Source organism: Oreochromis aureus, linkage group 3 (genome assembly GCF_013358895.1).
Source record: "Oreochromis aureus strain Israel breed Guangdong linkage group 3, ZZ_aureus, whole genome shotgun sequence".
Classification (NCBI taxonomy): Eukaryota; Metazoa; Chordata; class Actinopteri; order Cichliformes; family Cichlidae; genus Oreochromis; species Oreochromis aureus.
In genome coordinates this window covers 95,163,121-95,180,149 of record NC_052944.1, presented here as the reverse complement: position 1 = coordinate 95,180,149, position 17,029 = coordinate 95,163,121, and the positions used below count along the sequence as shown (strand labels likewise).

General features: G+C 39.5%; 2 protein-coding genes across 2 annotated transcripts in view; both read left to right on the top strand.

Annotated features, from left to right (window-relative positions):
- The window catches only part of LOC120434731 (butyrophilin-like protein 2), a 102,806-nt gene that overhangs the window by 53,609 nt on the left and 32,168 nt on the right, over positions 1–17,029 (top strand). The window lies entirely within an intron of this gene.
- Positions 7,408–15,808, top strand: LOC120438478. Its single transcript, XM_039608880.1, has 4 exons — positions 7,408–7,568; positions 13,596–13,946; positions 15,160–15,495; positions 15,586–15,808. The coding sequence occupies exons 1-4, from the start codon at positions 7,532–7,534 to the stop codon at positions 15,711–15,713; spliced, it is 852 nt and encodes a 283-aa protein (XP_039464814.1). The 5' UTR covers positions 7,408–7,531; the 3' UTR covers positions 15,714–15,808.

Sequence of the window (17,029 nt, the reverse complement as noted above, 5' to 3'; positions counted from 1 at the left end):
CTAAAACCTCAGCCAGTAATAGGTAGGCCAACTTTTGGACCGTCCAGTTGTCTGTATGACTGCTGCAGTACGTGCACCACATTTGCACACTATCAGAAAGTGCCAAACAGCCCTGGTGGAGTGAGGAACTGTAAAGAGAAGCAGATGCTCTGTTTATATTCTAAAAATGTTTTAAGCTTGTTTCAAAGATTCTGTACTGCAGCTTTAAATGTTTTCCAAAAGCACACATACACTTATCAGTGTTTCTCAAACTTTTTACAGTGTGTACCACCTGATAAAAATGTCAAGCTCTCCTAAGTACCACTATGAAAGCATGAAAGTCATAAATCTTACAACACAAAATTATTATTATTAAATAAGTAAAATTAGTATCTTCAGTAAAGATTTTTACATACATTGTATACACTGTACCACAGGCAAAGTTGCCTCTATTTTTATATATTTTTTATTAATATGTTGTAATAATTTATTTGTAATAACTTATTCTGTTTTGGGAGTATTTTTATGTATCTGTATTATATTATACATACACATTAAAAGTGAATCTCTATCCAAAAAATGCACTCAGTTTACTTTTTACTAACTATGAGCATCATTCATTTTTCTCCCCCAGTAATTAAGGTTAGAATATGTATTTTTTCTATTCCAACCCATTCTTCTTTAGCAGCATTTAAATAAACTTTATCAGATTTGATGGTTTTGTTACAGACTTTTCAAAAAAGTGTTTTGCTTTTCTTTCACAAATGTGGGGGTTAAATTGTGTTAAAATGTACAAAACAATGATGTCATGTTTTGTGACGAGGACCCAGGCACAGAGAGACTTGATGAATTTAAGAATCTTATGATTTAATAAAGAAATTTGCAGACTTGCACAGAGATGGTAAAATTATGATGACTGATAACTGAGACGAAGACAACAGATGACGAAGACAGGGAAGAACATGGGTTTAAATGCACCAAAGAGAGAACTCGGGACAACATTTAAGGATGCAGGGACTGACAGAGACAGGTTTATCTTGCCTGGCTGGGCAGCTCTCTGGGTGCTCAGCACCCCCAAAGCTCTGATCCTAGAATCGCCCCTGCTTTAGACTTGACTTGAAAAAATGTCCTAAGACTTGTGACTTGGACTTTTACACCAATGACCTGGGACTTGAATTGGACTTGAACCGGTTTACTTGAAAAGACTTGATATTTCACCCCAAATATAAAATTTAACACGCATATTATATAGAACGTGTGCACCATTAATTCAATTCATTTATTCAAACCACACTCCGTACGTATGTGTGCGTGAGCTGTAGCACAGCCAATGAAATTAACCAGATTTTTTTTTTAAAAAAAGAAAAAAAAAAACGCTCAAAAATGCTGCAAGGAGTTATCTTTTTTCAGCTACATAAACTATGAAGTAGTCAACAAAAAACCGAAATGCAATATGCAAAACATGCAAGAAGAGAATCACAGAGATGGAACAACTTCCAACTTTCTCCGACAGTTGAAGTTGCATAAAGAACAGTAGGTGGTGCTTCTCTTTTGCTACGATGAGATAGCTGACTTCATCTAACTAGCAAATGTTGTCCAGGCTACGTTGGTGATACAGTTTTTTTTAATGTGTATGATATTTTTGTCATGTGATTTTAAAGCCGGTCCTACAAGCGCATCCAAGAATAACATGCAGCTTATCTCAGAACTGTCGGTGAAAATTATTCTTGGAGCTAAGTTTAATTGAGCTGCATTTTATACAGGTGCAATTTCACAATTTGTGTATATTTTCCAAGTTCACTATTTCGTCATGTGTTGAGAAAAACAGATTGAAAAATTACATGGTCTAATATTTACATTTAGCATATAACTACAACATTCTTTTTTCTTGTTTTTTTTTTCTTTCTTTTTTTAAGAGTCGAAAGGACTTGAAATTCAAAGTTTCAGACTTGTGACTTTACTCGGACTTTTACACCAATGACTTGAGACTTGACTCTGACTTGCCTGACATTACTTGAGACTTGACTTGTGACTTGAGGATAAAGACTTGAGACTTACTTGAGACTTGGAAAACAATGACTTGGTCCCACCTCTGTTAATAAGCATCTAACACCTCAGGAGAAACAGAGAAAGACAGACCAGCATAGTAGGGAAAGCAGAACTTAGCAGCAAAGCTTAAGGTGCACAGAGAGTTCATTCAGAGGCCACCCACACATAGAGGAAATGAGGGTATGTGCAGGGAAAATAGAAATAGAATTTGGGGCAGATAACTCTACAAGGAGGTGTTTTTATTGAAACTGTGCATGAAGAAGGGAGCAACAACACACTAAGAAAAACAGGATAATCTGATGCTGAATGAGGAACTCTGAAAGAAGTATAAATGTAACAGATCCAGGGACCGCCCCTCGGATCTGCTTAGGCTGTTATGCTGTGCACATCCCCTATGTACATGGTGAAATAAAGAATTGCTGAACTGAATTGTTCTGTTTCGAGTTTCTTGTACCAGGTCAGGATCAAAGGATCCAGGAGGGAATCTGAAATCCCAACAGAGGTCATTTGTTTGATGCATATTCTGAAATTTGATGTTTGAGAATAATGTATATCATTTCAGTTTATTTTGAAAAGTCAGGATCATGAGCTTTATTGTGAAAGTTTTATGTCTAAAATAAACAAGCGGATGGCGGAGCCACGCGATGGTTTTACCGTCGTTGTTGCTAACAAAACAGTCACTTGTCCGACCATAGTGTTGTCATTTTAAATATAAGAGAAAGAGAGAAGTTTAAGAAATTATTAATATAGCCGCTACAGTGACCATCACAACCATGAAAAATATTGCCGTAAACAGTACAATCCTTTGTATTTTTATTCTTTTTTTTTTTTTACCTTAAACATAAACAGCAACAAACAACAACCTTTTTAAAATGTCTTTTTGTTCCTCTTTTTTTCCTCAGAATAATGTCACTTTGTAGTCATTTGTCTTATTATTGTCTTATTTGTTGTGATTTAGGCTCTGTGGGCACAAGCAGAGGTTTTTGCTTGGGAAGTAACCGTGAGCTGGTTTTCAGGGGCTTCTCTAATATTTAGTGGGCGTGAAATATGTCAAACTTTTTCCTCTGTGCATTAAGGATTTTGAACTATGATGTTTAAGTGTTGTCACTGCTGAGGATTCGTGGACACAGATCTTTATTCAGTACGCTGCTGTTTACATTTAACTCTTCATCAGAACAAACTCTTCTACTTGTACTTTGCTCCTCACTGTCTTTGAAAAGCAAGAGCTGACAAAACAAGTCCAGTAAATGCACTTTTATCTTTAAGTTTGGAACAGTATTAATCCATTTGTGTTTTATTTATCATATGTGGAAAAGTCCTGTCAGCCCTGTGCTGAGAGGGCTGTGCTCGTCCATCCGTCCTGTTCTAATAAACCCAAATTTCAGGAACACCTTCTTTAGGTCTGTTCAGCTTTATTCATGTAGCATCACTTAAACAGTCAACAAATCTTGACTCAAAGCACGTTATATTGTAAGGTAAAGAGCCCAAAGAGTTCATCTCAGACAAATGTTCACACAAATGTGAATTACATTCACTTCATTGACGAAGTAAATGTAATCCTTAATCAAAGGTGTTTGGCTGTAACTGACTACATGTTTAAACTGCATCATAAGTGGACAGACATGGATGTAAACCACACCTTAACTGTTTGGCTGAGGCAAAACTACCACAAGGCAGTGATCTTGTTACTCCCCTCGAGTCTTAATAAAGCTCAACTTGCTCTTTGCGTTTAAACTGACATTTATTTCAGACAGGAGGATTCTTCGACATGCCTTAACATGTAATGATGTCCAACCACAGCCGATACAATGCCGTCAGAACTAAAAAGAAATACAAACTTAAATGAATATTCTTAATAAAGTCCTTAAGCATTATATATGACGAAACATTCCAACAAAAGGATCAATAAAATACACATTACACCTCACACTGCGGTAATTGCACTGAAATATCACGCAACGCTAGCGTATTTACATACAACGATAATAAACAAAATAAAACATTTACCTCATTGGCCTCACTCAAAGGGAATAAAACTTTCATCTTTACGTCGTGGGGTAGTCCAAAAAGGCACTCTTTTATTTATCTTTCTGTAGACGTGCAAACCTCGCGGCTTGTCTCTTAATTAGCTTGCTGAGTGTGTCAGCCAACAAAAATGCCCTCCTAGCAACAACAGACGGAACTATAGAAAAGGTTCCTATCTAATTGCACAGTTAGTACAAATAACACATTTAAACATATAAATCTAATCAACAAACATGAATTACTGTTTATTTATTATTTCTTAATATTTCAACTACTAATTGTTTTAACCTTAACTCCAATAAAATGAACTTAAATGCGAGAGTTGCCTATGACGGCAGCTACAGATCTGGATATTATTAAATGTGAACATATCGTACTTTGGAGCCACTTGAATGAATGTAAATAAATACATTTACATGAGGGCAACCTGATTTCAAGGAAATAAAAATGCACAAATTTAAAAGTTTGTGAGTTTCTTTGTTCATTTATTAGATGTTTAGTTGTTTTATGATGAGATGGATGCTGTTGTTATATTTTAGTTTAGTTTTTGAGTTGAGGAGAATAAAATAATATTTAACATTAATTGTACCAATGTTGTTGTGTATGAAGCACAAATTAATTTAAAAAAGTTTTATGAGTTTTTGAGCAAATGGTTGTAATTGCATTGAAATGTACGTTTAAGGATATAAACAACAATATTTAATCAGTTACAGTGAAAAGAAGTGCTTAGAAATAGTAATATAAACACAAATTTCAATTTTCTATTAACAAAAAAAAAAACCTATCTATTAATGATACAGAAAATATCCTGTGAATAAACTGACTTTTCTGTTTTATAGCTGAAGGAAATGTCTGTAAATAGTACAGAGAGTATGCTGTAAATCTACAGACATTTCCATTTCATCATTTACAGAAAAGTCCGTCAACTTAAAAAAAAATAGAAAATGTACCAGCAGAAAATTACCATTTTCCGTTTTTCTACAGTTTTTTTTTCAGTGCTCATACACACACTCACAGTCTCTCTTTCTCAAAGTCTCTCACACTCACACATCTATTAAATACACACTTTCTGTCAAGCAGCTTTTTGTTTTTCACAAATAAAATATATGCGCAAACCTTCTTTCGAATTAAAATTAACATTCAAATAAAATTAATTGATCCATGTTTCATTACATCATTAGAATCAGAATCTGATTCTGATCATTAATATGTGTATTTAAAGATTTGGCCTCTGTTACTTTAGCTTGCTTAGACTTTTACTGCTTAAATATACTAAAAGTATTTTGTGGGTTTGAAGATTGAAACTCAGACATCAAACAAAACTTTAACTTCTACATTTGCAAAGTTCTTTATCAGAAGCAGAGAGCTTACAAATGTGCAGGAAATATTTTCTACGTCTCTCAGGACTGTACCAAAGAAATCACACTGTAAACACAGTTTGAATAATCAGTATTATAATTCTATATAAAAAGTAACTACAACAGACATTGGTCACCATCTGAAAGGGCAGAAACACCAGTTGTACCACTTAGTAGTGGGTTTTGATTATGAATTTTCCGATTAAAATCAATTCTAGTTTGAATAAATCGAAATGATTCATTAAAATCCTGAATTGATTTTTAAATATAAATTTCTTCATTGCCTGAAATTCCAGAATCTCAGGTTAAACCTCACAAAACTACTTTAACGACCACCAAACCGCTGAAACAAGCAAATGAGAGCAGGTAAACAGTTTCACACAAAGATGAAAACACAAAGAGCGGACCCGACACATCAGAATCAGTAAGATGTCGGCTTTCTCACCCGACACGAACATGGACACACCGTCAGGACTGAAAGCCGACATCCAACCAAATTCCCTGAACCAGCAGCAAAAGAAGATCCAAACTACGCTTCACATTTTGCTTCACATAAACATTGTCTCAAATTTACCATTCCGCCATTTATTCACTCTCACATCCACACACTGGTGGAGGCAAGCTACACCAGTGCTTGTAATAAAGAAAAGAAGGACTTTCTATTGCTTGTAACCTATAGAGTACCGTGCAAAGAATTTCATACAGGCCGCCCACTCATCTCCTTGTATGTGTAAAAATAATCCTGAGTAAAAAAAAAAAAAAAAAAAAAGCACCGTGCCCAGATTCACTGCACTGTTAATGTTAGCTATGTTATATTGCTGCCTCTGTTCGGTGGTGTCGAGCCAAACGGACTTTAACGTGTGTTTGAACGAGCTGACGGTTCACTCGTTAAGCTGAAAGAAAGATGCTTTAATCACATGAGTCACACATGTGTCCACTGTACCATCTGTACCAGCCTCGCTTCTGTCAGTCTGCCCCAGGGCACATGTGGCTACAACCGTAGCTTGTCTCCACCAGTGTGTGAATGTGAGAGTGAATGAATAGTGGAATTGTAAAGCACTTTGGGTGCCTTGAATAGACAGACTGTTCCCTGTTTGTGAAGGACTGCTAGAAAAGTTTAACATAACTAATTCTCTGTCCTGAATCAGTCTTATTAGGTAATGTTCAAATAATTTCATAATTCCAGTGTTTTCAGTGTGGGAGAAAGTACTCAGGGCCTTCAAGTTATTTTCTGCCCAGTTTGACCCATTTAGCAGAAGTCAGCCTGTTTAAGGCTCTGATATCTATTCTGTATGACTTAAAGCAGTTATGACATGCTCTGATTTTCTCACCCAATAAAGGAATATTTCATATATCAGTCTGATCTTCATTCTATCAGAAACAGTTATCACAGCTCGTACATTTTCTTTTTACACATATTTGTAAGTATTCAGACAGATTTAGTAATGCATATTAAAAGAAAAATATTTGTGTCTAATGTATAAAATATTTAACAGATCACTGTCAAAGATACTTGTCTTTGAGTGAAGGTGATAGGAAATATAAATAACTGCAACTTGACACAGATTTCAAGCTCACTGCTGTAATATATCCTGTAATATATATATATATGACAATACATATAATATTGGCCATATTATATTTACATTACCACAGTGAGATGATTTCAGTCTCATGAACAACATTAGCTAATTGTTATTTACTAACTAATCTTGAAATGACTGTTCAGTACAGAAATGAAGCCCAACTATCATGTTTTACAGTCCTGTGGTCTCAGCCTCAGATACTCAACTAATCAAAGTGATGTCATGAAAAAAAACGAACCAACGAAAAAACGTTTTTCTCCTTCATTTCTGTCAAACAATGCTGTGTGAAATGTTTCTCGCGGTTAGTTAGTGAGCAGCGCGACGGAGTCTAGACCGTCCCATTCACAAGGCTCTCACTTCCGCCCTTGTCGCACTTCGGAGTACCCGCCCCACTTAGTCGGAGATGCTACACACGGAGACTTCTTGTTAACGCATAAAGCTTGCTTTCGGTTTAACACATGAGTTGCTGTGTCCAGGTGTGGGATCGAGGACTTAACGGGACTTTGTGTGGGTCTGAGTTGTTTTTAAAGGAGGATGAAGACGCTGGTGGTGTTCCTGCTCCTCGTGAACGGTAAGAAAGTCTCTGCCTGTGTCCCAATTCAGGGTTTGCAGCTTGAAGTACATATATATCTATATATATATAGATATATATGTATATATCTCTCTCTCTCTCTATATATATATATATATATATATATATATATATATATATATATATATATATATATATATATATATATATATATATACATATATATCTATACATATATATATAACAGCAGTGAGCTTGAACTCTGGGTCAAAGATTCAAGTTGCAGTCATTTATATTTCCTATCACCTTAAATCATCACTCAAGGAAAAGTATCTCTGACAGTGTATATACAGATGTATTATATATAAGAGACAAATATTGTTCTTTCAGTATGTTGGCATTACTAAATTTGGCTCAATGCTTACATACATGTGTAAAAAGAAAATGTACGAGCTGTGATAACCATTTCTGATAGAATGAAGATCAGACTGATATATGAAATATTCCTTTATTGGGTGAGAAAATCAGACCATGTCATAACTGCTTTAAGTCATACAGAATAGATATCAGAGCCTTAAACAGGCTGACTTCTGCTAAATGGGTCAAACTGGGCAGAAAGTATGCAAACACATAACATCCTTATAGAATATGCAGTGGCGGTCCTAGCCTGTTTGGCGCCCTGGGCGAACACTCCCTCTTTAAATCAACAAAATATAAAATATACATTTTAAATTGTTATTGATCCCTTTACCCCGAGTCCTAAAGTGTATATTAATGTTTTTACTCTTAACTATTTATTGTTCGTTTACTTGCACTTCTGTAACTGGAGCCTCGTCGTCTCGTCTCTCTATGTACTGGAATGTATGTAACGGAGATGACAATAAAGTTTACTTTGACTTCAGCAGCGAGCAGGCGCACCGAGGGCTCTCGCGCTCACTTTTTGTGTGTAGAAAAACATCGGTGCAAATTATAAGTCTGTATCATAATGTCTGGTGTTTTCGTGTTTGTTTTTATTTTTTTTTATTTTGCGAGTTGGTTATTAGATGCTGCTCCAGCCGGTCAGAGAATCCCCCCGCCGCCCCGCCCTCTCCTCCCTGTGCTGCAAGTAGCAGGCGCACCCTGCAAACGGAGGGCTCCCCCAGCAAATGGGCAATAGAAAACCGATCGGTGCCTATGCCATCCCCAATATGCGCTGGCATGATGTTTTTTTTATTTTTTAATTGTTATTTTTTGCCGATGCCCGTGATGCCGCCCCTCCACCACGATGCCGCCCCGGGCAACCGCCCGTGTCGCCCGTATCTAAAACCGCTACTGAGAATATGATGTAACGCTATAGATCAACTTACTTCAGAATATATAAAGCATATAAACAATTACAGCAATATGATGCAACAAACACAGCAGTACTACTAATCCAAAATACTCAAAGCTTCATAGAACTGAAACAAACATTTATTTTTAGCTCCATTCTGCTGCTGATACATACTTTAGGTTTCTGAATATTAAACTTGTTGCTGCCTTTCATAGTGTGTAACTTGAAGGCCCTGAGTACTTTCTCCCACTCTGAAAACACTGGGATGATAACATTATTTGAACATTACCTAATAAGACTGATTCAGGACAGACAATTAATTATGTTAAACTTTTCTAGCAGTCCTTCACAAACAGGGAACAGTCTGTCTATTCTCTCCATCTGTCAGCTGCTGCTGGCTCTTCCTCCTCCTCTTCCTCACACACTGCTGAGTTTGTCCTGGTGGATCATCAGGGTGCAAAGCCTCACAGATGATGTGCAGCAGTGGGTCCCTCAGTCTGTCCTCACTCTGGACACTTGCAGTCGTCACACATGGAAATCAAATGTGAGGTGTGAGCATCACAGCAGATGCCTTTGTGTCAAAGTAACTGAGGATAAAACACAGAAAAACATGAAGGAGATTTTCCTGGCCTGGCTTTTTATAGCAGATAACCTTAAAAATATTCTGCAATAAACAGCAGAAATGAGGCTTTGTTGTTGGAGGTCATTTTTGGAGGAAAAAAAAAACAGCGGCCATCAGTGTTGTACATGATGGTGGGTAATAATCAAATGAATAATGCAGAAAACAGATTTGAGATGGGAACTGTTGTTGAAGTACACTGACAGAGGGAGAGAGAGAGAAAAAGAGAGAGAGAGAGAGAGCTGTGCATGAAGTGTGATTTTATCGTGGTGGAAACAAAACAGCAAAACTAAGAGGGAAGTCGTGACGATGTTTACCAAATGTGAAGCTTAGTTTTGATCTTTTGCTGCTGGTTCTATCAATTTTGGTTGGAGAAAGAAAAAACCTGCAGCTCAGAATCTGCACAAAAAATCTGCACAAAAAAAATGTAAAGACTCAGGGCGGACCTGCCGATGGAGCAGAATCAGTGAGCTGTCGGCTTTCAGCCCCAACGGCGTGTCCTTGTACGTGCCATCGGGTGAGAAAGCCAACATCTCACTGATTCTGATGCGTTGGGTCCGCGCTCTGTATTTACATCTTTGTGTGGAATCCGTGTACATGCTCTCATTTACTGTTTGGTGGTTGTTGAAATAGTTTTGTGAGCTTTGACCTGAGATTCTGGCGTTTCTGGCAAAATACATTTATATTTAAAAATCGATTCAGGATTTTAATGAATTGATATTGCGTTATTCAAGCTACTCACCTCCCTCTATCCACCTGCACTTTTAAATTTACACACACGTAGAACTGCACGAATATCTGTCCCACGGCCAATCAGAGAGATCCCGCCCCTGACTATCTCTGATTGATTTAGACCGCAATATGGGCGTACTGGGGGTGTCCAAATTCATAGGCTGCATCCTCCCGAGGCCGCATTTGAAGGCTGATTACGTCACAGGGACGCGATGAAGGCTGTCCGAATTCGTAGACTCCTCCAAATGTGGTCAACAAATGCATCCTTTATTTCCCCGAATTTGAAGGATGGGTTGGGTGTACCCTTCGTGGCCCAACCTATCCCAGAATTCATAGCGTGGCCCAGCCCATTCCAGTTTCCAACAATGGAGGCAGCTACTTAGTTTTAGTATTATTCTTATTATTCTTTCTGGGTCACAAAGAAAAAGTTTTAATGTATTTTAAGGCAAAAATGTAGCTGTGTAAACTTCAAAAGTCTGCTCAGTTTATCAAGACACCACATATTTGTGTTGTGCTCCGACGTTTTCAGAGACGTCTGTTACCCACCAGCTCAATAGCTGAACAATTTCTCTTCCACGACATAATCCGATAAAAAAAACGATCTCTTTACCCGTCGGCTTCCCGTGGCTGTCATGCGAACGGCTATTGCAGTTAATAATACAACAGCTTCTTGCAATTTTTTGTTTCTTTTTATCGCTGTGTGACTGTTTTCATGTGAAAGCCTGCGTGCGCTAGTACTGCTTGCCACGTGTTCCCAGAATCCTTTGCGGTTTTACCCCAGAATGACGTCACATTTTCAATCTCTATTGTCCAATGTGGGGGAGGGGTGTTGCTCTTTAAGATCCAGCCAGGTTGGAATAATCACCAACTAAAGTCAAACTGTTGCATTTCAGATGAAATCCTTGTCTTGTGGTTTATTTACATGTTTCATAATTTGGATCCTGCTGATAAATGTGGACTCTGAGGCTACGTCCACACTAATACGTTTTCTCTCTATTTTGGCCTCCTGTCCACACTGAGATGGCGTTTTCGCTCAAGGAAAAATCAGCGTTTTGAAAACGCTCTCGAACACGCATACATTCGCGAATGCGTTTGGATTAGCCAGATAAACTGTGTCTGAAATAATCAGAGAAGTGTGCAGGGCTATCACGTTTCACCTGGGACCCAAGTACGTTTCCCTGCCATTCACTGAATGTGAGGTACCGACACTTGTAACAAACTTCTATGCAACACATGACATGCTGCAGTGTCTAGGAGCTATTGACTGTACACATATCGAGATAAAACAGCCTTCAGCAAACTCCACAGACTACATTAACACGAAAAGCAAATACTCAATGTACAGGCTACCTGTGATCACAAATACACATTCATGGATGTTGTTATTAAGTGGCCTGGAAGCGTTTATGATGCCCGCATATTTGCTAATTCTAACATCAGTGCCTACTTGAGAGACGGCAAGATTCCTTCTTGTCCAAAAGTAATCTGTTTTTCTCGGTGACCCGGCATACCCCCTGCTGCCCTATGTTATGAAAGAGTATGCTAGTGGAGGAGCTACTCCTCAGGAACAGTATTTTGGGTTGTCATCGTGTAAATGCAGAATGGTGATCAAGTGCTCCTTTGGACGTTTAAAAGGCCGATTTGGAGCACTACGGAGGGCGATGGACATGAATGTGGATGACCTTCCATTCGTCATCAATGCCTGTTTTGTTTTGCATAACTTTTGTGAAGGTAATAGGGAACTCATACCTGACCAAACTGTTGCTGCAGCTGTCCAGTATGACAGAGACTTCCAGCCATCAACACAGCACCACAATATACGAACAGCAATGAAACTGAGGAAAGACGAGTGAGAAATGTGTTTACCAAGTTTCCTGGACCCCTGAATGATTGTTATTTTTTATTTTTTTTATTTTGAAAGATAATGCCACCAAGTGCTGTTTGTCATTCACAATGACATGTTTTTTGACTTGGTATGAAAAACATTAGCATAACAAAAAATTGCGACTGTGATAATATACTACACACATTATATACTCAAGTCAAAAATTAGTGAGCAAAATATTGTTAGGATGACCTTGAGCATGTGTGATTGACCTTTACTTCCTGATTGTTCTATGTACAGTTTGCTGTGAACATGAAACTATATCTAAATTGTTATGCCACTAGAAATTGTTCATTCAGTCCTGTAACAACCATATCCTAACTAATTAAACTGTATTTGGTTAATAGACATTCATCATTTACTGTGAACTTTATCTCTGATGGACATCACCATATGCAGCAGAGGTAAATAAATACGTATCGTTGACGTTTTATTATTGAAAAATACACTTTTTAGCTATATGTGAAACTATAACCTGTATGTGAAATATAAACATCTGTCAGAAAACATGAAGAAAAGAAAAAGGGGCATTACCACAAATGGCCATAAAACAGCTTTACCCATTGTACCCATTGGTTACAAGACAGGCTTAAACATGACAATAACCAAGAAATGCTCTGTTTAACGGCATTTATTGTGTCGGAGTAAAGATACCCAGTGTATGAAAACGGACGATTATCTTCAGGGCACTCTGGTGTAGTTGGTCTGGTTGCTGTAGAAGAGGGGGCAGAGGATACAACTGGAGCATAGAAATAACCATGCTGCTGAGGTTGTGCCCTGTGATGTGATAGTCGTGGCGCAGCTGCAGCAAATGGAGTCTGGGCCATTGATTGTCTCATTAGAAGAAATACCTCCATAACTGAATTTGGGAGTTTTTTAATGCTCGAGGTCATCCTGCCAATGTTCTCGGAAAACTCTGTTTGCAGCTTCCATTCTCTCGAATGTCTGTCTCCTCAGCTTTAGTGCAAGTGTTATGAGCTGTGTCGGAGTCCCGACTGCTTGTAGCTGGAGATGGAGCCAAAGTACTGGGCGAAGGAGAAGTGCTTTCATGTGAGCCTGACCGCGGACAACTGCTATCGGTGGTGCTGCTGTGGTCGTGTATATCGCTCGTTTCGATGCCACCGTTTATGGCAGCGACAGCTGGAGAACCACCTCAGATCTGCTCACAGAGTTCAAAGTACAGCAGTACTACTCTTCCAGGCCCGCTTCTTTTTCTGGAGTCTACTGCGTGTCTGTACTTGAGTCGAATAGTCTTCAATTTTGTCATAATTACTAGCTAGTAATTACGGCAGAGGGAAATGACGCAGGTCAAATCATCTTGCGTTTCACGCATGCGCGGAACTGCAGCGTGAGCGTTTTCGGCTGTTTTAATGTGGACGTGCAGCTCTTTGAAAACGACTGAAAACGCTAGTGTGGACGCGTTTTCAGACAAAAACGCCATTTTCAAATTTATCCGGGCTAGTGTGGACGTAGCCTGAGACAAACACATGCATGCAGATAATTTGTTTGTATCCTCAGTTTCCCAGCATGCCCTGGCTGTGGTGGTGGAGGTGAATGAGGGGGAAAGATCTGTCCTGCTTCCCTGTCAGTACTCAGATTTTATACCTGAGGATGACCCCACAGTGATGTGGACTCGCTCTGATCTTGATCCCAAATCTGTCCACCTACGACGAGAAGGAGGAAATGATCTTACGGGACAAAACCAGCGTTACAGCGGACGCACATCGATGAGGTCTGATGCTCTGGACACTTCAGACTTCAGTCTCACTCTGAGAAAACCAACAAAGACTGACAGTGGCAACTACACCTGTTCCATCAGTGATGGGAGAGAAGAACGGAGACTGAGAGATGTACAGCTGCAGGTCAAAGGTCAGTCACAACTCTGGGTGGGTTAGAGACTCCAGCCTGTTATCTATGTGACATATCAGAGTAAGAATTCAAACTTCAGGTTTTCTAAATTGGTGTGACTAACCTGAAGAAACCAGCAGCAACATGTAGCTCAGAGCTAACCTCAGTGGAAACAGGACCTCACTGCTACAACAGCTGGAGTCTTTACTGCATGTGGAGGTTTACACTCACAAAATTTACACACTGTACAAAGTGGAGAACATGAGCTCTCTAACTGCAGCTGCCAGAACAGCAGGAAGTGTCCTGATGTTGTACAGACTCAGACTGGAGGAGCTGCTATGAAACACAGACAGAGCTTTTAGAAGTGCAGCAGAGATCATCATGTTTCATCCAGCTGGTCCTGATGCTAGTGAGACTCTCAGGTTAATAACTGCTGTGTTAGGATATGTAGTGTAAATCATAGTGTGGTTCAGGTAACAGTGAGGGGACTGCAGAGCTTTTGCTGCTGTGAATTTAAGTTTTTATCTCTTACATTTATCAAACATAATCTTTCCTGTAAGTTCATTATACACACCACGCAGTATTTACTTCTTTGAGAGACCTTTGTAAAAAATAAATAAATAGAAAGGATGTTTTTCAGTGGACTGGCTGTGCCAGAGAAAGATGCAGTGAATGTTTTATGAAACCTTTCAGGAGGATGAGCAAAAGATCCCAGACACCCTCTCTACTTCTAAGATTAGACTCCAAACTTTCCTGTTTTGATAGAGATGATAGTTTTTACGCTTATAGGGCTGGATTAGGAGACCCTGGTGACCCATCCCATAACTATAGGCTCATGCTGCTGGATGACTTCTTTACTCATGTGTTGACACAGCACTGCTGCACGTTCTGTGTGCGCTCCTGTTTCTCTTCTATCCCCTGTTCACCCACAGCCAGTCTCTCAGATAGCTGCTCCTCCCTGATCCTGGTTCTGTTGGTTCAGTTTGTCACGTTGCTGATTGTTTTTTCCTTTTTACACAGAATTAATGTGCAGATGTGTGTGTGCTCCACAGGGAGGCTACAGTAACTGTAGAAACCTCTCATTAGTTCGACTTTAGTTACAAACGCAAAGAGCCAGAGAACATTATTATCTATGATGACTGTTACAGGACAGAGTCAGAGGCCAGGACTGTAGATACTCAGCTATACTTCAGTTACCATCAGTAACTGATACTGTGGTTTATTGTCCTCTCAGACCAGAAGGTGGAGGTGAAAGTCATTGAAGGGTCAGAGTTTGTCATCCTGCCCTGCAAAACAACACCTGACCTGCCTGAGGACACCACAGTGGAGTGGGCTCACTCTGATCCTGAACTGATGGTGGTCCATGTGTATCCAAACAGAAGAGACCACCTTGATGACCAGGAGAGTTTTTACAGAAACCGAACGATGATGAACAAAGACCTGCTGAAAACTGGAGACCTCAGTCTGACCCTGAAATACCCCACACAGAGAGACAGTGGAGGATACATCTGCACCATCTACAGGGACGAAGATATCCTGAGACAGAAAGTGGTGCTGCACCATGTCAAAGGTCAGGGATGAAGACAAATGAGGTCAGTACAGGATGTTTGGTCAACATTCAAAAGTTTTTTTGTTTTTTTGTTTTTTTATTTCTCCACAGAACCATTTCCATCCTGGGCCAAAGCTCTTCTGGTTCTCCTGGTGGTTCTTGTGGTTTCTGGAGGTCTTTTATTTCATTTCCGGCACTATTTCATGTCAGGTGAGTGTCTCCTACTACACTACCCATAATGCCGATGGTTAGCAGGTGTCCTCTGGTGGCTCCTTGACTGTGGCTCACACAAACTTGTTCCAGAAGCCAAAAGAGTTGAGAGTTACTGTTACGACCCTCAAAGGCCGCACCATAAAAAAGGAGATGAATACCAGAGTGTTAGTGTGAAGAGGTTTTATCTTAAAATGGCATAGCAGGTTGGCTAAAATGGCTGGTGCCACCAAGGCAAAGACAAGTGAGCTTCTTCTTCTTCTTCTTTTACGTATTATTGGCGGTTGGCAAACAACTGCATGGTGCATCACCGCCACCACTGGTATGGAGTGTGGACAGAAATCACGCTCAAAAAAGAAAAAAAAGAAAAGAAAAAAAAAACCCCACTTCATATCCTCCCAAACAACCTTCCTTCTCTCAAAAACTGAAACAATGCCTGATAACATTTATCCCCCGACTCCTTCCGTAGCAACCCTACAAGATCAAGTTTCATAGCAATGCTACTGAGATTTTGGACCAACCGTCTCCTCTCTACCGTATAATTCCGACACTGCAAAATAACATGCTCCAAGGTTTCATCCGCTCCACAATAATCACATTTCCCTGAGGCATGTTTCCCTATCAAGAACAGTATGGAATTCAAACCCGTATGCCCAAATCTCAGTCTTGACACCACCACCTCCTCTCGCCTACTCCTTCTTGTGGCTCTCCTCACTCCGACCCTCCTTTGAATTTTATATAACCACCTTCCCCTCCTGTCTTCTTCCCACTGTTTCTGCCATCTACCCCTCATTTCTATCTTAATAATACTCTTTACTTCCTCCTGACCAAAATTCACCGCCAGATCAACTGTCTCATGATTAGTGGCTTCCTTTGCTAACCTGTCCGCTGCTTCATTCCCCCTTACCCCATAGTGAGCCGGGACCCATACAAACACTACCGATAGACCCATCATATGTATCCTGTAAAGAGTTTGCTGAACCTCTAATAAAATGTCTGACCTACCTTTCGAATGACCATTCTGTAGGCTAACCAAGGCTGCACTGGAATCCGAACAAATAATTGTTTTCAATGGCCTCAAATCTTCCACCCACTGCACTGCTAATAGAATCGCTATCATTTCTCCTGTAAACACAGACAATCCATTATTAATCCTCTTCCCTATTTTAACCATAAAGTCCAGAATTACTACTGCCACCCCCACTTGACTAGCTGGATTCTTTGAAGCATCCGTGTATACCTGCACATACCCATAATACTGATCTATGAAACCCTGAACCATATTCGAGTCTAGACCGCCTGCCCCGTCCTTACTCTTCTGGCGCAACAAAGAAAAATCTACAGC

Bases quoted from the DNA above. Each gene is read 5' to 3' on its own strand.
- LOC120438478 (XM_039608880.1), top strand. From the start codon at position 7,532: ATGAAGACGCTGGTGGTGTTCCTGCTCCTCGTGAACG. The intron at 7,569-13,595 runs GTAAGAAAGTCT...TTGTATCCTCAG, and splicing joins GTTCCTGCTCCTCGTGAACG to TTTCCCAGCATGCCCTGGCT. The intron at 15,496-15,585 runs GTCAGGGATGAA...ATTTCTCCACAG, and splicing joins GGTGCTGCACCATGTCAAAG to AACCATTTCCATCCTGGGCC.